Raw genomic sequence first — 21,609 nt, 5'->3', positions numbered from 1 at the left:
CTACCTCGCCACACTCGGGTCAACTCCGTAACTCTGCCAGTTGCCTCCGACCTCAGTGACTACGCCTCATCCGCAGTTTGCCTCGCCTCCGCAACTTCACGATCTACTCCGGCAGTCCGCCCTGCCTCCGCCAGTTTGCCCCACCTTCGCAACTCCGCCAGTCTGCCCCCACTCACACCTTCGCGACCCTACGCACCCACAGGCCCGCACGACTCAACGATTGCTCCCGTGGAAGGAAGGCAAATGTTCGGGTCCACGGGTCGGGTCGGGTCAACCATGAAACTCATTCAAGTCGGATATGGGTTGGAAATCTTCACCCGTTTAGCTAAATAGGCCGGGTTCGAGTCAACCCGTTTACATTCGGGTCAACTCGGTTGGACCCAAATCCGACCCGTTGACCCGAATTGACACCCCTACATGTACTTTCCTAACCAAGTTATTGATAGGCCTCTGTTTATATGACCAAAGCATCTAAGGTGACTCTATCTAATCTTATCTTCCACTCGAGCAATTCTAACCTTTTCATGTATATGCTCATTTTGAATCTTGTTTCTAGGAGTAAAGCCATTCATCCACTTGAGCATCCTCATCTCTACAAAACTTTAACATTATGCTATATGGAACTGACATTAACGGAAATGAAAATGATCCACCAAGTACTGATTCTTCGATGCCCCTAGTCATATTATGTTTGAATGAATTTATGCTATAATTTATTCAATAATTGTAGTATTGAATGTCAGAAAAGGTCTTTTGAGTTATAGTAGAGAAGCTGATAGTCTGTCTCGAGCCTGATACCATATCATGCATATAAATATATAATCAAAATGGTATCATCTACAAAAATCCATCTCAATACTGCCAATTGGTGCTAACCAAATCAGTCATCCCTTATCGTGATCCAATACTATTTTCAATAATACTATCACCTTCCAAGTTTTTGTAGCGACATTTGTCATTGCCTTACACCTTCATATGCCAATCTCATTGCCTACACTTAAAACATAGCCCACTCAATGGTTTATGCAACATCAAAGGTTGATCTCCATCTCCAATTCAACATCATAATAAGTTTACTACAAGCATCAAAAGTAAAAGCTTTACATCTATGATCTCAACTTGTTATATCTCAATCCACAACTCCATGAGGATATTATTGATTGCATGGTAGTTGTTAATTGAGAAAATTGAGACTAACTTTTGGATAAGAATGACTCGGAACTTATGTTAATAGTTGATAATGGTCCTAGCATATCAATGGTCCTCTAAAATTGATTTTTGACATGTGCATGTAGAAAATATGTGGAGAGAAGTGGAAGGTTGAGTTTTCGAGTTAGATTACTTATTGACAAAGAGCAAAATTATCCATCACTCAGAGAGTTCAACGAGTTAGAATAATAATGAAAGGTGAAAAGATATAGCCCTAGATTTGGCCTAGAACCCTACCTCCATTATAGAAATGAGGGAAATTTTTCATAAGGAAAAAATGGGGAATACGAAAGTTTAACTCATAATTCTCCTCTTTTGATTTCTTTGTTACAAGTTGACCCGCATGTAATCAATAAAGTTAATGATCTTTGAAGCTTGAGTTCTTGTCATAACCTCTTAATTCCTCCTTTGAAAGCCCAAAGAGGGGGCATTAATAGATGTTGGATCATCACTTATCTTGAGTAACCATGTCCATCAATTTGCCATTGTGATTAATTTCTTTTGCGGAGAGAGTTAAGGGGATATATGAACAAGGTGTGTTGGTGCTTCATAGTGGGATGAATCTAATTAAATAGTTCTTGCAATTTCATGACTCAAATCAGGACATCCGTAGCTCCATCCAACTAGCCATGTAAATCTAGCATTTTTAGCGGTTTAGTTCTATCTTTTTTTTTTTTTTTTCTATTCTACTATTATGGCTACCTACATTGGTTACATTCTCCCCTAATCAAAATTTGACTTATGAATGACTATGATAAGATGTGAAATTGGGAGGTTATACTTTTTTTTTTCCTATTTTTAGACTCTAGAAATAGGCATTTAGAACAACAATCAATGCTCATTTGTGAACATTACCCTTTCAATTTTGAGCTCTTCTAATTGTAATAGTTCTTCTTCATCTAAAATATTTTCTTAGAGCTTATGAGAGATATTTAGCACTTTCTAACATCAATGCGTGAGAGAAAGAAGAAGAAATATGATCGCGGCTCTTCAGAGGTGTCTTTGGCTAAGGTGGGTGGCACCTTTGAAAACCATGGTGTTCGACTCCTCATGCTCTTGAAGAAGATAGTTTGATAAGGTGTGAAGACGGGGACCTAATGATATAATAAATTTTTTTCGAGTGAGGTGGAGACCTGTAGAACGGCAAACTATTACGTCCGGTCACCGAACCTAGAAACAAGCCTGGATATCCTCTGTCAACTCCAAGAGGGAGTAAAAGGATTCGTGGTTCTCTGCCATATCCAAGAGGGAGAAAAAAGATTTCAAGTTCTCTACCTTCATTAAGAGGGTGAAAAAATTTTAAGGTACTATGTCGCACTTGGTTGGTGAAACATATTTTGTAAGAGCTTCTTCGACAATCTATGGGGATTAAAGGAGATACACTAATAGGTTTGGTGCAATACCTAGAGCGGAGGCCTATAGGAGTGAACATATGTCAGATTTAATCGAACCACTATAAAATCTGTTGTGTTCGTTCTTTTTTTTTTTTTTGCATTTTAATTTTTAAACTTTTCTGTGATTTACTGTGTGATTGAAAACTCTGATTTTATTGTTATTATGACATTAATTTGCTTCCACTTCAATGGATAAAATTAATATTTTCAGATACTTTAAAAAGCTTTAAAAAGGATATTTTCTTTTTTCTTAAAGAAGTTTTAAATTATTAATTCACTCCTCACTTAGTTAGCATCGGGCTAGTTCATAGATATTTAACAACCTACATAAACTTTTAATAGACTGATGTGGGCAAAGAAGCTAGTCCATGAAATTAAAATTATGATGTAAACTTAGAATATAGGCACCCTTACATATAAATTGATTGAATTAATATATATTATGGTTCATAGGAAAAATACTTATTATTTGCATTCAGGAAACTAAATGGGTAGGAGAGAAGGCTAAGGAGTGATAGTTTAGATTTTAAACTTTGTCATTCTGGTAAGAGTCGTACTAAAAACTATGTAGGAGTGATTATAGATAAGAGTTAAAACATAATGTTATAAAAATTAATAGAATTAAAGATAAAATTATAATTTTTAAAATATTATTATTGATGCTAAGATTATTAATATTATAAGTGTTTATGCTCCTCAAGTAGGTTTGGATATGGATTCAAAATTAAAATTTTAGAATGACTTAGAAGAATTAACACAAAAGAAATATCTTAAAAAAAATTCTTTGCAAGAGATTTTAAATGGATATGTTAGTAGAGATGTAGATGATTTTAAAAGTATTCATGATGGCTATGAATTTGGAGCAACTAATAAAGGTAGTAATACCATATTAGATTAATTTTTCTTTGGCTTAAGATTTTATAATTGTGAATATATTTTTTAAGAAAAGAGATGAGCATCTCATCACTTATAAGAATGGATATAGTAAAATTCAGATTGATTATTTTTCTTATAAGAAAAATATATCATTTAAATTACAAAGATTGTAAAACTATTACAAGTAAAAGTTTATATACTCAACATCGCTTATTAGTTTTAGATTTTAAGATGAAAAGATAGAAAAAAAAATATTATTCTAGAATTAGATAGAAGCATTAACAAAAATATTTTTGAGATTAAGATGTTAAACCTTATGATTTTGTATGTGCATGAGGAAGCTAATGTTATGTGGGAAAAGTAGTTAGTGATATTAAGAAGGTTGCAAAAAATGTTCTTTGATTATCAAAGGGAAAAACTCCTAATAGTAAAGATAGTTGGTGATGAAATCAAAATGTTCAAGAAAAGATTAAAAAAAAATTGTTATAAAAATTAATTTACATGTAAACTTTTTGATAATTGAGAAAGATATATATAAGCACATAAGGAATCTAAAAAAGCAATATGCGATGCAAAAATTCTAGTTTTAATTATTTATATAATATATTAAATACTAAGGAGGATAAAAGAAATATGTAAAAGTTAGCCAAACAAATAGATAAGAGTAATAAGGATTTAGTTCAAGTGAAGTGTATTAAGGATGAAGATAAAAAATTGCTTTGATTAGAAGAAAATATTTAACAAAGGTGGATGCGATATTTTAATAAACTCTTCAAAGAAAATTATGAGAATGTGATTGACTTTAGTGACCTTAGCATCCTAAATAAAAATAAAGATTTTTAGTTTATATCGGAGTATTAGTAAAACTAAAGTTAGAGATGCTTACTAAACTTTTTAATATTATTCTGAAGACTAAAAAGATGCCACATTAGTGAAGGATGAGTGTGTTGATTCATATTTTTAAGAATACATGTGATACACAAGATTGTGTAAATTATAGAGGAATTAAGTTAATATGTCATATTTTAAAATTATGGGAGAGAGTTATGGAGCATAGATTGCGGCATGATACTAACATTTCTCAAAATCAAATTGGATTCATGTATGTTAGGTCTACTATAGAAGTTATACATTTATTGAGAGGTTTGATGGAGAAGTATAGAGAGGATGATCTATATATGATATTTATTGATTTAGAGAAAGAATATGATAATGTTCCAAGAGAAGTGATGTGGAGATCGAGTTCTAGAAAAGAAAGGGGTTAATAATGCTTATATTCAAGTCATCAAGGATATGTATGCAAGAGCTGTTACTTGTGTCCAGACACAAGGTAGTTTGACTAAGTATTTTCCTATTATAGATGGATTACATCAAGGATCAACCTTAAGCCCGTATATTTTTTGCTTTAGTCTTGGATGTTCTCACTAGACATTTGCAAAAGGTTGTACCATGGTGTATGCTTTTTGTTAAAGATATTCTTCTTGTTGATAAGACTAGAGAGGGAGTTGAAGGCAAATTTTAATTATGGAGGTTAGCCTTAGAGTCTAAAGGCTTTCATTTGAGTAGATCTAAAACTAAATACATGGAATGTAATTTTAGTAATAATAGTTTTAGTGGGGGGATTGTGACGTTGGGTTATCAAGTCATTTATAAGAGTACATATTTTAGATAATTTGGGTCTATTATTCAGAACGATAGTGAAATAGATAGAGATATTATTAGTAGAATTCAAGTTGGATGGTTGAAGGGGAAGAATGCATCGAGTTTGTTGTGTGATAGATAATTCCCCCTCAAACATAAGAGAAAATTTTATAAGATGGTGGTTAGACCTCCAATATTTATGGTGTAGAATGTTGGCCATTAAAAGAGAAGCATAATACTTAGTTAAGTGTTTCATAGATGAGGATGCTTAGGTGGCTGAGTGGCTTTACTTTTAGAGACTGGATACGAAATGAGCATATACGTGAAATGGTTGGAGTTGCTCCAGTGGAAGATAATATTAGATAGAGTCGCTTTAGATGGTTTGGTCACATAAAAACGTCAGTCTTTTGATGGCCATGTTAGGAAAGTAGAGGTATTATATTTGACTTATGCTAAGAATGGTAGAGGAAGACCTAAAAAGACTTGGTTAGAAAATATTAGAAATGATATTTCTTTATTAGATTTGAATTAGAATTTGACTTTTAACGTGACACAATGGCAAAAAATGATTCATATAGCCGAGCCCATGTAGTGGGACAAATGCTTGCTGTTGTTGTTGTTGTTCTTTCATATACCTTTCAGTATGTTATAATTTTAATAATTTTGTATATATTGACATGAATACACTAAATTTTTTGTGAGTTTTTTAATATTTTAAGGGAAATTTTTAATTTGAAAATTTTAAATAAATATGAAAATTATATAAATAATTGCAAAACCTCATAATATTAGTACATGACATGCATACTCATTACAGTGGATATATATATAATGAAAAAGAGCACATTATATTTTTTTAATGAATTTTACTTATTTTGATTCATATATAAATTTTATATGCATTTATATTATATAGTGAGATGAATATTTAGCATAATATCACATGTTTACTATATTATATATCCTACGAAATATGTGTATATAAAAAAGACTGGCTAGAAATTATTGACTTATTTAGGTCTCCATTCGACATATTATCATGTAAAGGAGGGTGGGCTGATAAGCTTTCCTTTAAAAAAAGATTTATAATGTAATCCTAAATACTATAAACATGGAGGTATAAGGAGAGATAATGATATGATATAATACACCAACGGTAGGAAGTGCCAACTTTTGATATGAAAGCCACCTGACCTAAATAACTTATGATATCGTTGATTCCTAACAAATAACACTAACATGATTGCGGCTGATTCATATAGGGTTGGCCTATAGGACTAGATATAGAAAAAACACCACTGATGTTGAATACCTTTTCTTGCTTATAGTGCTTGCATATGCATATGAAAGGAAGATATATATAAAATTACATAATTGACATGGTATGATTTATATAAGTTACAGGCTATGATTGATTCAAGTATTTGATAATGTTGATAAAATTAATATAAAAATATTTTATACATACGAATCACATAATTTACATGATATAATTGCATAATATAAATAGTGTATGACATGCATATAATAATGACAGGTGTAGGACCTATCCGAGGTTGTATGTTAGAGCCTTACTCGATGACGTTAAACTGTATGGAAGTGGTCGAATCAAATCCCCCTGTGATCGATTTTGCCTTGATTGGGAGGGGGCGAACGCCGCATGTATCCCGAATCAAAGGCGAAGAATGATATATTTTTAGACCGTTACTGCCATTTTGAGGTCGAGATTAAGACCTTGTCCATGGAGTAGAAGTCCAGCAGGGAATTGTATGAAGCTTATAATCGATTGAAAGTATCCTTACATTTGTTGGGATTTTTCTGAAACAACATCTTGATATTGAAAGCATTGGAAAGATCTTCTTGATCATAGTTTGAGTCAACGTTGCCCCCCAGTCCGCATCTGAATCCCATGAAATTATGTATCAATAACCAAAGTCAAGAAATTGACATGAACGATCTTTTGAGGTTGGAGCACAAATTACTCCCCAGCCGAGAACCACATTCCCATAAACGGCGCCAAATTGTTACGTCCTGAAGTATTCGCGACGTTAGAGAAATATATAGTTTAATGTCTTAACATTGTACGAAGATTCAGCACACAAGAAGATAAGAGAGAGGGTGTAACATTTATAAGAGACACCAGAGTTTTTATGTGGAAACCCTTAAAAATGGGAAAAATCACGGGGCCTGGCCTAGTTTGAATGAATCCAGTAGTATTTGCAGTCGATTACAAATGAGGCCCTTCTTAGGGAGAAGACATTGGCCTGATATTACAAATGTACATCATATAGAGCGCATTCCACTGGGAGAATTACAATAATCAACATAGACATGTTTGTTTGGTTGGAAGGGCCATTGTAGGTGATGGAGGTTTGAAGGACCATAGTCGGCAGGAGATGAAGGTCGGAAAGCCCGTTTCTGGCGATGTAAGTCGGAATGACCCTAGTAGATGATGGAGGTCGGAAAGACCATAGTCGGCAGGAGACAGGTGTCCAAAAGGTCATAGTTGCCGAGAGACTGGTGTCAGAAAGACTGTTTTCTGTTGATGGAGGTCGAAAGGATCATTATAGATGATAGAGGTCAGAAGGATCATAGTCGATATGAGACAGGGATCAGAAAGACTGTTATCTGGTGATGGAGGTCGGATGAACCATAGTAGGTGACAGAGGTCAGAAGGACCGTAGTCGATAGAAGACCAGGGTCAGAAAAACCATTGTTGGCAGGAGACTGGGATCAGAAAGACCGTTATCTGGTGATGGAGGTCAGAAGGACCATTATAGGTGACGGACGTTAGACAGACCATTGTCGGAAGGAGATCAGGGTCAGAAAGATTGTTATCTGGTGATGGAGGTCGGAAGGACCATTATAGGTGATGGAGGTCAGAAAGACTGTAATCGGAAGGAGACCAGGGTCAGAAAGATCGTTATCGGTAGGAGATCAGGGTCAGAAAGATCGTTGTCTAGTGATAGAGGTCGATAATATTATGGGAGAACTCTGGGCATCTAGTGGTGGCCTGATGGAGCTCAAGGCCTCAAGTAGTGGTCTGGCAGAAGTTCGGGCCTCGGGTGATTCTGGTGGAGCACAGAGCCTCAAGTGGTTTTCCGGCAGAAGTATGGGCATCAGGTGGTGGTCCGGTGGAAGTGCGGGTCTAAGGTGGTGGCCTGGTGAAGCACAGGGCCTCAAGTAGTGGTCCGGTGGAAGTCCGGGCCTAAGGCGGTAGCCTGGTGGAGCATAGGGCCTTTAAGCAATGATTCTACAGAATTCCAGGCCTCAGGTGGTGGTCCGGCAGAAGTACAGGCCTCAGATGATGGTTCAGCAAAAATCCATGCATTAGATGGTGGCCTGGTGGAGCATAGGGCCTCAAGTGGTGGTCCGATGGAGCAATAGCGTCAGGCGGTGGTCCGGCGGAGGTGAGGGCCTCAAGTGGTGGTTTGGTGGAACAACGGCGTAAGGCGGTAATTCGACGGAGGTGAGGGTCTCAAGTGGTGGTCTGGCGGAGCAACGATGTCAGGTGGTGATCTGGTGAAGGTGAGGGCCTCAAGTGGTGGTCCGACGGAGCAATGGTGTCAGGCGGTGATTCAGCGGAGGTGAGGGCCTCAAGTGGTGGTCCGGCAGAGCAACAACGTCAGGCTGTGATCCAGCGGAGGTGAGGGCCCCAAGTGGTGGTTCGGCGGAGCAATGGGGTCAGGTGGTGGTTTGGCGGAGCAACGGCGTCAGGAGGTGGTCCGACGGAGGTGAGGGCCTCAAGTGGTGGTCTGGCGAAGGTGAGGGCCTCAGGTGGTGGTCCGGCAGAAGTCCAAGCCTCAGGTGATGGTCCGTCATAAGTCTAGGAATCAGGTGGTGGCCAGGTGGGGCATAGGGCCTCAAGTGGTGGTCCGGCGGAGGAACGACGTCAGGTGGTGGTCCGGCGGAGGTGAGGGCCTCAAGTGGTAGTCTGGCAAAGGTGATGGCCTCAGGTGGTGGTTCGGCGATGATTCGACGGTGGTCCAGTGAAACTACGTCAGTGGTCCGGCGAAACTCCGACGGTGGTCCGACGGTGGTCGAGGAGGAGCTTCTTCCTTCTCTTCTCTTCTTGCTAGGATCCTCCTTTCAAGAGAAATGAGGGGTCTATTTATAGATTTTTTGGAGTGGCATGGCCTGTAAATATGTGAGAGATCAGGGGCAAATGTGGAGTGGTTCAATGGACGGCTGATATTGAATCCCTTGATCATAGACCGTTCGTCAGACATTTGAAGGTTTTAATGGTGTCGGAATTCAGCTATCTTGGGCTTGTTGGATTCTTCTCGTCGAGCCGCTCGATTCGACTATAAGCTTGTTAGGTTTGGAAACTGTTTGGTAATTTAAATTGTGGTTTGAACCTTCCAACAGTGCTTCAGGTTCTTGATTTGGACCCATTTGGGCTAGGATTGGGTTGAATTTGGTGTCGTTGGGTTCGTATTTCCGAGATGCTCAGTTCGACTGTAAGTTTGCTGAAATCGGAGTTGAGATGGTTTCTGAATTAATTTTTAAAGTTTCCAACTTTATTTTGCATCGAGATTCGTGCCCGATCAAGATAATTTTTTGATGACGTATCAATATTTATTGATAGCATGACATGTTACTATTTCATTAATTATTACATTTTTTTACAATTATATTTTCATGCAAATAAAGATTGAATGATTACAGATATTTTTGCAGGTTCTACTCACCTACTGAGCTGTTAGCTCACTCTATAACTTTATATATTTTTAGAAATAAGTCAAGATCCAGTGGACTAAGGATAGACATGAGATTCATGTTTTATTTTATTTATATATTCTTTTAGTTTTATTCATTTGTAGTCAAGAGCTAACGATAAATCGATGAATATATGGATTAAACTCTTGACTATTGTATATGAATTTTTTCTATTATATATGAATTTTGGCTATTATATCATGATTATATTAAATAAAAGATATTAGTGGCTTCGGTAGATTAATTAACATAAAAATAAATAGTTCTTTCAAAATTAAATCCTGGGGTGTTACATGTTATATGCTGTACAAGTAGATGATGGGTGTCAAGAAAAGGATGTATGATATTCTTGACATTTTTTTTCTTTTTTATGTTCGAGATAGAAGTGTAGAATCTGGACCACTGTTTGATGTCAAGTAGAATTTTTTCGACTCCTTCCCGAGGAGTTAGTGAGCTTACCACCTAATAGGGAGTTTGATTTATGTATTGATGTGTTTCCGGGTACTAGTCCGATATCTAAGACTCTATGTACGATGACACTTGAGGAGCTTCAAGAGTTAGTCGATCGAGATTTCGTTCATCCAAATATGGGGGTGCGCATATCCCTTTTTCGTAGAAACTTGTCTATTATTTCTAGGAAATTGCCTCTTGTTCCTAGGAACTTACTCTCACAAACTCGAGCTACATGATAGATCTAAAAGATCAACTTAGGGTACTTGCTCTTGAAGACTTGCATAATTGACTTTCCTGAGAGAAGGGGATTATATTAGAGATAAGGGTTCGCATGTACATCATGCAACATTCCAAGTAGCCCTTGGAATCAAATATTTGATATATACGAATCACATAATTTACATGATATAATTGCATAATATAGATAGTGTATGACATGCATATAATAATGACAGATATACGAATGTAAGAAGATATTATATAAACTATTTTATTGGGTATAAGATTAACAAAACTGACTGATTATATGCACTTGGTTATTGATCATGGCTCTTAAAATATATAGTTGTATTGATATTTATTGATTGTATGATATGTTACTATTTCATTAATTATTATATGTTTTTACAGTTATATTTTCATGCATATAATGATTGAATGACTACATGTATATTGTTCATATTGTCTTACATTAATTTCAGTTGCATGTTCTGGTCACCTACTGAATTGTTAGCTTACTCTATAATTTTACATATTTTAGAAATATGTCAAGATACAGTGGACTGAGGACAAATCTTAGATTCATGATTTATTTTATTTATACATATTTTTTAGTTTTATTCTTTTGTAGTCAAGAGGTAAAGATAAACTCATGAATATATGGATTAAACTCTTAGCTATTGTATATGAATTTTGGCTATTATATATGAATTTTGGCTATTATATCCTGATTATATTAAATAAAAGAGATTAGTATCTTTGGTAGATTAATTAACATAAAAATTAAATAGTTCTTTCAAAATTAAATCCTAAGAGTGTTACATGTTATATGATGTACAAGTAGATGATGGGTGTCAAGAAAAGGATGTATGATATTCTTGACATTTTTTTTTCTTTTTTATGTTCGAGATAGAAGTGTAGAATCTGGACCTCTGTTTGATGTCCCAGTAGTAGAATTTTTTCGACTCCTTCCCGAGGAGTTAGTGAGTTTACCACCTGATAGGGAGTTTGATTTATGTATTGATGTGTTTCCGGGTACTACTCCGATATCTAAGACTCTATTTATGATGACACTTGAGGAGCTTCAAGAGTTAGTCGATCGAGATTTCGTTCATCCAAATATGGGGGTGCGCATATCCCTTTTTCGTAGAAACTTGTCTATTATTTCTAGGAAATTGCCTCTTGTTCCTAGGAACTTACTCTCACAAACTCGAGCTACATGATAGATCTAAAAGATCAACTTAGGGTACTTGCTCTTGAAGACTTGCATAATTGACTTTCCTGAGAGAAGGGGATTATATTAGAGATAAGGGTTCGCATGTACATCATGCAACATTCCAAGTAGCCCTTGGAATCATATAAATAAGAGACGAATAGGAGCTTCATGTTGTGTTCATTTTGTGATATTTACTTATCGGTATAGTAAAACTTTTTACTCTCTTCATACTCACTAATTTCTCTTGTCTATTTTTCTAGCTCTAACCCAAAATAGTGGAACAACAAAATTTCTTAATGGTGGTACATAAACTAATTTTATTATTTCCAGGATCACAAATTAATTTTTTTACCATTATAAATACCTAATAGTTTGGACTTATTAACATAAATCAATTGTAGAAGTAGTTATAAAATTGATGTGAAAATGAGCTATTATAATTATTATAAATTTTCTGGTTTTTCAAAAAAATTCAATAACAATTTCTTATAGATATCTTATCTTAATAAATTTAATAATTTTTTTTCCATATACATTTCCTTGGAAGTTAGTAAAAAATTATAAAAAAATAACATAATAAATATATTTAAAAAAAAGTGTAAATGTTCTCTTAATCAAATACATTTCCAAGTTAAGTATCTATCTTGAACTAAACCCTAAACCCAATTCGCTCCAACAAATAGGCATGGTTCAGTAGTCAAAGCAACTTCGTCACTTTCGTGTACCCATCGGACGGCAGCCCTTTCGGGGGTTCCTTAGGGACCGATTCACTCTGTATAGATTGACTGAACGCAGAAAGCCTTCCATTGCCAGGTGATCATATTTTTCACAGGATTTCTCGTTACTCATGTCATAGGAGACATTTTTGTGCTACATATAAACTACTGCTCTTTCCACTCGTCTAGCTTTATCCATGCGAAGCAACATCATAAAAGAAAATTTCAGAATTTTAAAAGCATGTATCACCATCAAATAAAAAAATATTATAATTTTCTGATAGAAATTATGTCAAGACAGGCTTAACAATCATAAAAGATATTTTAAACTTAATATAATAAATATACATATAATATTAATTTTAAAATATATTTCTATTTTAAATGTCATCATAATGTTCTTCATTTTGTAACATGTAGGGGTGTTAATAAATGACCCAATTCATTAAATAGAATTGAAAATTTTAAATTCGGGTTGACCTGTTTAATAAATAGTAGGGTTCATAATTGAGTTTTCTAGCTAATATATTAAGCAGGTCAAATTCGGGTTGACCTGCGAACATGCTTTTGACCGAAAAAATGAACCATTTGATATTTTTTTTTTCATAATTTTTTTTTAATTTATAGATGCAATCTTTTGATTTTTATCAAATCTCTTCAATTTAATAGTTAATAAGTTAAGAATAATTTGTTTATCCATAATGGGTTAATGGGTTAGGCTTTGATAATTTAGGTTGCCAGCATGTTTAGTTCGGATTTATTTATTTTTTTGACCGGTTGAATTCAGATTGACTGAAAATCGATCTGATTCAAATTGACTTAATTTAGATCAAGTCAATTTCAAATTGGGCTCAAACTCTTCTCAGTAGTCCATTTTCGAGGTGTAATGTAAACAGGTCCAACTGAGTTTAATTCACCCTTAGCTTGAGCTTGAATTTGACTAATTAATTGAGTTCGAGCTCAAGCTTTATTCTATGAGTTATAGCCGACTCAAGAGGCGGCTCATGAGCTGCTCATTTACTATGAAAGAGTGAAAATAATTATGATTAATTACTTATTTAAATAAAATGAGAAAAAGAATGTGGAATTATAAACAAATAATAAAATTATACTTAATATAAAAAATGAGATGATTTTTAAATATTTTTTAAAACTTCCTATTTATAATTTTAAATTCTAATATACATTATATATTTTTTATATTAATATTATTTAAACTTATCCATCAGAGCTAGCTAAAATTTGACTTATTAACTTATAAAATTCGGCATTAAACTCGTTAAAGATTTGGACGCTGAATACCTGCCCGATACGTGTCCATCTGGCCCTACCACAGCAGGTCAAGTGCCGCGCGGCGCGCGCCTTCGCGATTAAAAATTGCGCGATCAGTATTTTTTAAAAGTTCGTTTAGTAAGCTTAAAAGTCCCTTGCCTCCAAAGGGTTTTCGCATGCGCCGCGTGTGTATAATACCTAATATCAAAGGCTAGGATCCACCGCCGGGCGGGGCTGGCGAGGTCCGTATGATTATATATATGCCCTTCCCCTGTGCGCTCCGTACCTTTCGCGCTCGTCTTCTCCTCCTGTTTTCCACATTTCTCCTTCTAGAGAAGCTTTGCGCTGGCTGGAGAGGGATGGGTTCTTTGGCCAGAGAATTGAAAGAGGTTCGAAGAGCTTCTCAATGAATTTATGCGGTGGAAGTACTTTTGCATGCTTTAGGTTGCGCAATAAGATTTTTTTTTCTCTCTCGCTGTCTCTCTCTTTGGACTCTCTTTGGGTATTTCGTCTTGTTCGTTTCTTACTGGGGTGAAGCATGGCACTCGGCTTCCTTAGATAGTTGTTGACTGCTTTTGATTTTGATTTCTCCGGGACTAGTTTCTTCGCCATTGGTACTTCAGCTTAAAAAATTCGTGATGGTGTTGTTTGTTTGATGTTTGCTTTCTTGGGCGAACTCAGTTTTGTACTGTTTGCTTGTTGTTTGGATGCCTTTTACATGGGATTTTGGGTTATCTTTTAGTGTTTGATGTTTTAGGGTTTAGGGCGAAACGGAACGGGATATTTTGATGAAATGTCTTATTTTTTGAATAAATTATCATCGCGTTAGAGGCCTAGGATGTTCGTATCGGGAATGTATATACGGAACTTTTTGAAGATGGCGTTTGTGTCTGCCCTTTGTAATTTAATGGCTTTGTTAATTTTTGTTGCTCTATATCCCTTTCATACCTCAAATATTCTGAAATTCTAGTACATTGTAAATGTTAAAAACGTAATTAAAAAAAATGGAGTATGCCCAATGGAATGTCTGATTTAATACCATGGACTATTCAGATTATCAAATATTGCTAAGGTATCTGACATCCATGAAGGCTCCCTTAAATGTGGTAACAGATTTTACTTCTTCCATGTTATTAAATTACATATAATTGAGTGGTCAGTGGTAGTGCTTACAATATGTTAGATTCTTATTGTGAAGCTTATTTGAAAGATTAGCTAATCGATTGTTTTGTTTTTGTCTTCTAGAGCTTAACTTATTTCAACTTTATACAATTTAAAAATTTAAATAAAAAAATTTTGAGGCACTTTGTACACGACTTCCTTAATTTGAAAAATTTAATTGTTTCATTCACGTGTAAATGCTCACTAATATAATCTTGCAGGTAGATATGAAGTTTGATCATAGCATTTAAGATTTTGAGAACAATTTACGACAAAAATAAAAAAAAGGAGGAAAGCAACACATGCTGGAGAAAGAGGAAGAAATCTAAAGTAACAAGAGTGTACATATTGTTAGATCAAATCACCATCAAAATCATTATCTTTCGCTTTATCTCAACCATTTAGGCCTCACTTTATGAATCACTCTTGTCATTTTGTTTATGCTGAATGCTTCACAAGGTGTAAAATAACTTTTCATGTTTCTATTTTTAATTTTGTTATATTCAACATAAAAGATTTTTTAATATATCCTGTGTAATGTTCTTACAGATCTATCTTAATGTTTCTCATTTTTTTCATACTCAATTTGGCTATTAGTGACTTCTTTTCCTTCCAAAACTTGAACCAATACAACAAAATAACCTAATTACAATTTTAAAAATACCATTGTCTCGATGCATTCTCATATTATGTTGTACACCCTAGTTATCACTCCTTTAACCACTCAAATTTAACCCTATAATCTTTATCATAAAAAATGTCACATTCTTCCATACAAGAGATCCAATTTATTAAATTAATCACACTTAAGTCTTTATTTATTTTATATTAATGTTGCCTGATAATTCTAAGTAACACCCATTAAATTTGCATAATGAATACTCATTCTTTACTTTGGAATAACTTAGGCTTTTGTCCCACAAATTTTTTATCCATATCTTAATTTCTACTTATTTCAACAAAGGCCTCTCCAATAAAACTTATATCATTGTAATAATTGCATACCAATATACCTTGCTTTGAGTATCTTCAGTAAGTATCTCTTTTATGCTAATTTTTGATAATTTATGATCTATTCACATCTTTGTTCTCTTTTTAATTAAAGTTTTGTTTGAGACAACTTTCTAACTATTTTTTGTGGTAAAAAGAAATTTTTTATTTTTTTTAACAACCTTCACCATAGGAAGGTTATAAAGAAAAATCAAGAATAATGTGTTCATTTAGGGTCCATTTGGGGCAGCTAAAACTATTTTTAATAGTGTGTGTAAATTTGTTGTGGTATAAGTTGATTTTTTTGAAACTAGTTATGGGTATTATATATATATATATTTTGAATAAGTTAGATAATTATTTTCTTATAACTACCTCACATGCAGATATGGTTGTTAAACATTACTTCTCACTACAATAATTTCTAAAAATAACTAGAAAATTGTAGTCAAACAACAACGTGACAATGGTATAAAAGCGAAGCAGAGAAGAAAATAGCTAAAAAAGTTTACGCAAACACACTTTAGCTCACAACTTTTTCAAACATTGCTTTTGAAAAATTGTTTTTGGTAAAGCATAATAGAAACTAGGATGGGAAAAGTAGCTTTTAACAATAAAAGCAAAAAAGTAGAAGTTTTCACACATAAAATCAAATTGATTATTTGTTATTAAAATAATTCTTCCAAATTTTTTCCATAACTCCCTCTCACATAATGAATTCTATGAATCATAAGTTTGATTTCCTATAAATATCACAAACCCAAATTTTTTCATGTTCTTCAATAGTGATATTAAAATATTTCTTTTCCAATCTTGTGATATCCTCCTAATTTTCTAAATTTAATTGAAAGAACTAGTTGTAAATAACCCATATGCATTATTTTCTCTATATTCTCATGTTGCATTTAGGATGTTTTGAGGTTAAAATCATTAATAGTTTGGTTTGTTTCCCCTAAGTAAATAGTATTTTATCACTCACCACAGTGTATTCACATTTAGATTTTAACATAAAAAATATTTGAATATCTATTCATCTTTACATTTAGATTTGTTAAAAATTTACCTTTTTAACATATAGATAAAAGATATATTTTTGATTAGTGTGTGTATGCATGTTCCTTTAATGTGTGTTTTAGTTATTGTTGCATTGTTGGTATGTTGTTGCTCATGCCTCGAATGTAGAAAATGATAAACCCAAAAGCAAGATACATGATGAAGAGTTTTAATATTAACTTATGAGATAAATCTCAAGAGATATGATATATATATATAAAATGAAAAATACATCTTTATTAATTCAATGTAAATTTAGATAGACTTATCATTAAGGAGAATTAAAACATCAAATTAATAGCATGAAAATGATCAATTACACCAAACAATTAAAAAGAAAGGGATCAACTATTTTTATGCAACTCTTCTAGTTTTCAACTCACCTAAAAATTAAAATACTTCTAAAAAAATAAATATTGAGCTAAAGAAAGGCAAGAATTGGTTAAGTATTTCATTCTAACATTTGTGAAGTATTTACATAATCCTAGGAGAGCTAATAGGAAAAATACATAATCAAAGAATACTAAGTGCAAAATAGTTACAATTGGCTATAGGTGGTTATGTTGGTAGAATAATAATTATAGAATAATTAAAATAGCATATATATTGATAAGTTGGCAGGATAATAATTATAAAACAATTATAATAGCTCATAGATAGGCAAGAAGGATCATACGAATCACTAAGGTGCCATGTAAAATGAAGAAAAGGGGGTTGGAAATCTTGGTATTGGATCATATTTGACAAAAAATATGAGAATGTTTCACACTCTTTACGAAAATGATTGGATATCATTCATTGCTAGTTTTCTTGATAATTTTTGAGACTACCTGTTATAATCATTTGGTTAAAATGCTAGCCTGTTGAGCACATATTCGATCATGGTCAAAATTCCTTTTTATTAAATGTCCGTATTTATTTTAATATGCTTTGTACGGTCATACTACACGAGATTATATACAATATTGATGAGTGACTTATTATAATGATAGAGCCTCGTAAGATGTTTTCATTCAACCTTTAAATCCAACTTTTAACACTATCAATTTGCAGTTTTCTAGTGCCATTGATTTAATTTAGCTTTTGCTTTAGATTTTGTTACTACATTTTATTTTTGATTTCTCAAAGTCATGATGTTGTATGTTATAATTCCTAGCTTCCAGCATCAAATCTTCCCCTTTTTGGAATTAAATTCTTTTGCCTGAAGTTCCATTTAAATACTATAGAATTTTGAATTTAGTCCTAAGATTTATTTTTCTAGAATTATGCATGAATTGAGTCGCTACAGTCAACTCTATTATATGATAAGTCTTCTCGCTAGTTTTTGATAGGAGAATTTTTACTACTATCTTTTGGGGCATCTCCAAATTTATAATTAAAACTCCATGGGGCTCGTGACATTTTTGCATCTTCACTTACCCTTTTCTTTTAAAATGTTTGTTATGTATTTTTCATGTGACGTGGAGACTTCATATTAACAAATTCTTAGATTTAACTTTTCTTTAAATTGTCTTTTCTTTCGAAGCAATTAGTTGTCATGAGAATGAAATTATCATAAACTATCAGTGCGGTGACTTCTCTTGAAGATGTGTTTCGGAAATAACATTTTGGTCCTTTTAACTTTGTTTGTATTATATATTGAGCTTTAGCTTGGTGAATATTTTGAAACACACCCTTGGATATTGCTTTAATCCATACAATATCTTTTTTAGTATACATACAATTTATTCTGTATTTTAGCTAAATCTCGATGTGACTTCTCTATATACGTTCTTCTGTAGATCACCATGTATCTATGTAAGTTGAACATAGAAAATGTTATTTCTAGTCCTTGTTAGCTACTAAAGTTGAGAGGTTTCTAGCCGTGTTCATTTTGGACTAAAGATTTCAAGATAATAAATCTCATATGTTTGAGTGTAGCCTTTAGCTACTAATTGGGCTTTATACCTTTTGTGGTGAACTGTTAGATTAATATTTTCTAATAAAGACCCATCCGTAACCTATTAATATTTTTTCTTTTTAGTGTTTTTACCAATTCAGATTTTTTATTTTAATTTTTTTTAAAGGATTCCATTTTTCTCTCAGAATATTATTTCAATTCTCATTATTTTAAGTCAGAGATTATTTTGGGAATAAAAATAGTATGCATGCTTGACACATCATAATAAAATGGCTTGATTGGACGTGAATCTTGAGGCATATTTGAATTGGGAGCTTTCAAAATTAATTTCAGGATCATCTTAACTCCAATCTTAGCAAACTAATAATCAAACTGGACGTCTCGATGAGGCGAACTCAACAACACCAAAATCGATCCAATTTAAGCTCAAATTTATATTTGAAAGCTTTAGAATATTAATTGGGTGACCAATGATATCTAAATATGACATGCTTATAGTCAAATCGAGTGGCTCAATAAGACAAATCCAATGAGCCCAAGATCGCTTGATTCCGTCTACTATCCCTTTGACCGCCGTCGTATGACAATAGTCCTTCTGATCTTCGTTGACTGTCGATTACGATTCTTCTGGCCTTCACCGCTCACCGACTATGATCCGTCTGACCTCAGTTGCTCGGCTATGGTTTTATCTACCAAACAAACAAGCCCACATTTTTTTGAGAAAAGCTCTCATGTCAATTGATTCTGCAACTCCAATCATATAATTTGCTTTATACAATGTATATTTGCTGTAATGTGCTAACACCTTCACCAGATAAAGGACATCATTTATAATCGAAAACAAACACTAGTGAAATCTTTTTGACTAGGCCAGACCCGTTATTTTTCTCTTTCTTGAGTTTTTCACATAAAAAATCTAGTGTCTCTTATGATTGTTGCACCCCTCACTCTTATCTATTTTTGTGATGGATCTTCGTACAAAGCTTGGACGTTAAACTCTACATCTCTCTACCGCTGTGAATGTTTCGACAATTTGTTTTGGTTTGAACTCAACTTGGGTATGAGTGGTTGGTTTTGGAATAGAGTTATTTGTTTGGATAAACAACAAGAGAAATCTAGGAGGAAAATTTATTTGTTAATGATAATTCTTTGTTATGATATGCAATAACAAAATAACGATATTTTTTATTGAAAGTGACATCAGTGAACCAACCACCTTTCTCACGATAAAATGGTAGAATTTGTAATAGCTAATAAAATACATTTTATTGCTTGAGGTTCATGTCTTGTTTGTTTTAGAAATTTTTATGAGCAAACGCAACACTTTTAAATATTTTTGGAACAATATTGTTTTAGGCGATGAAATTGTAAAATAATTTATTTCAGGCTTGTGTTGGACTCTTGAACTAAAAGGTCTTTGTTGCTAATTTTTTTATGATGTGATTGGCTGTTAAGACTTGCTGTGGGACATTTTTTTGAATAAATAGAGCTATTTGGTAATAGATGACCGTTCTTTCATTCAACCACTCTATTTTGTTGAAGTGTGTGCACAAAAGGACTCATATTATTCCTTTTTTTTTGGAAGAATGAGGAGGGATGATTAAAGTAGTCTTTTGGAATTATGGGATGTCTCTTTTAATTACAACTCCAAATTGATTTTTGTTTAGGTTAAATAAGTTGGAAAATATTATACTTACATCACTTCTGATTTTTAGTAAAAATATCCATAACACATGGGTATGATCATCGATTAAAAACCCAAACCATCGAGAGTGATGTTAGGTGTAGATGGTGGTTCCCAAATGTTGTTATGAATGTGAGAAAAAGGAATAACTGAATAAGGGTTTTTTGTGTCACTCTTTAGAAAATTAATATATTTTTATTTCGCTAATTAACAAAAATCACAATAAAATTCTCTATTTATTTATTTCTTAAAGCATTGAATGAATCATGGTTTTGAGACTAATAAATGATGGGTAGCCTGGCTATGGGTGTTGAAGTCATTTTTTATCGGGCTTAAAAATTATTGAGATAAGAGATAATATTAAAGGTCGTATTGAAGTTTTTCGATTATTGGATTATCTGTATGGTAGTGACCATCTATTACTTTATCAAGATCAATCACCCTCCTCGTGACAGCTCTCAAAAGATGGAATATAAAGGATATAACACATTGCATTTGAAATCTTTAGTTAGCATTTGAATGGATAATATGTTAGTTTATAATTTAAGTACATGGGGGATATTTTAAAATGTGAGGGATTTATTATAAAAATATCTCGACCTGCCATGGTGATCAATGATCTATTGACCATGGTTATTTTCTTGTGGCTAGCGCAATGGGTATATGGAATTAATTTATGAGAGGAGTTTGCCATAGGATTTATAGTTCTTGAATCGATAATTTGGGATTTGAAGATGGGCATTTTTGAGACCAAGGTTTAAAATTGCGTATTCGGGTATTGAGGCATTTTTCGTTCGTGAGGCGAGGCGTAAGCCTCAAGGCGATTTGAGGCGTAAGCCTCAAAATAAAAAAATTGCGTAAACATAAAATAATAAATTTTGTATATACTAATGCGTAAATAATATATAAAACATAAAAATACACAAGATAAATAGCAATGACATTAACATATCACATAAGAAGTTAGGAACTCACTAGTCATTAGCATTATCATCACTCATCAGTCATCACTAAGGGGGTCTTCATTTGAATCATCATTATGATGAGCTGCTCTCTCATCTTCCCCCTCTCCTATAGAGTCCAATATCTCCCAATCAACTTCTTCT

The 21,609-nt window shown here is 33.5% G+C and overlaps 2 protein-coding genes across 2 annotated transcripts in view; both read left to right on the top strand.

The window, feature by feature from the left end:
- The window catches only part of LOC110112367 (probable sulfate transporter 3.3), a 75,027-nt gene that overhangs the window by 17,390 nt on the left and 36,028 nt on the right, over nucleotides 1-21,609 (top strand).
- Nucleotides 7,993-21,609, top strand: part of LOC110112362 — an 18,512-nt gene continuing 4,895 nt past the window's right edge. Inside the window, exons 1-2 of the mRNA XM_028695018.1 lie at nucleotides 7,993-8,284; nucleotides 8,380-8,465. Of these exons, the coding sequence (XP_028550851.1) occupies nucleotides 7,993-8,284; nucleotides 8,380-8,465 (378 nt within the window). The remainder of the gene's footprint in view (nucleotides 8,285-8,379; nucleotides 8,466-21,609) is intronic.

Source organism: Dendrobium catenatum, unplaced genomic scaffold (assembly GCF_001605985.2).
Source record: "Dendrobium catenatum unplaced genomic scaffold, ASM160598v2 fragScaff_scaffold_621, whole genome shotgun sequence".
Lineage (NCBI taxonomy): Eukaryota > Viridiplantae > Streptophyta > Magnoliopsida > Asparagales > Orchidaceae > Dendrobium > Dendrobium catenatum.
The sequence above is the reverse complement of the archived record's forward strand: the minus strand, read 5'-3'. Positions and strand labels throughout refer to the sequence as shown.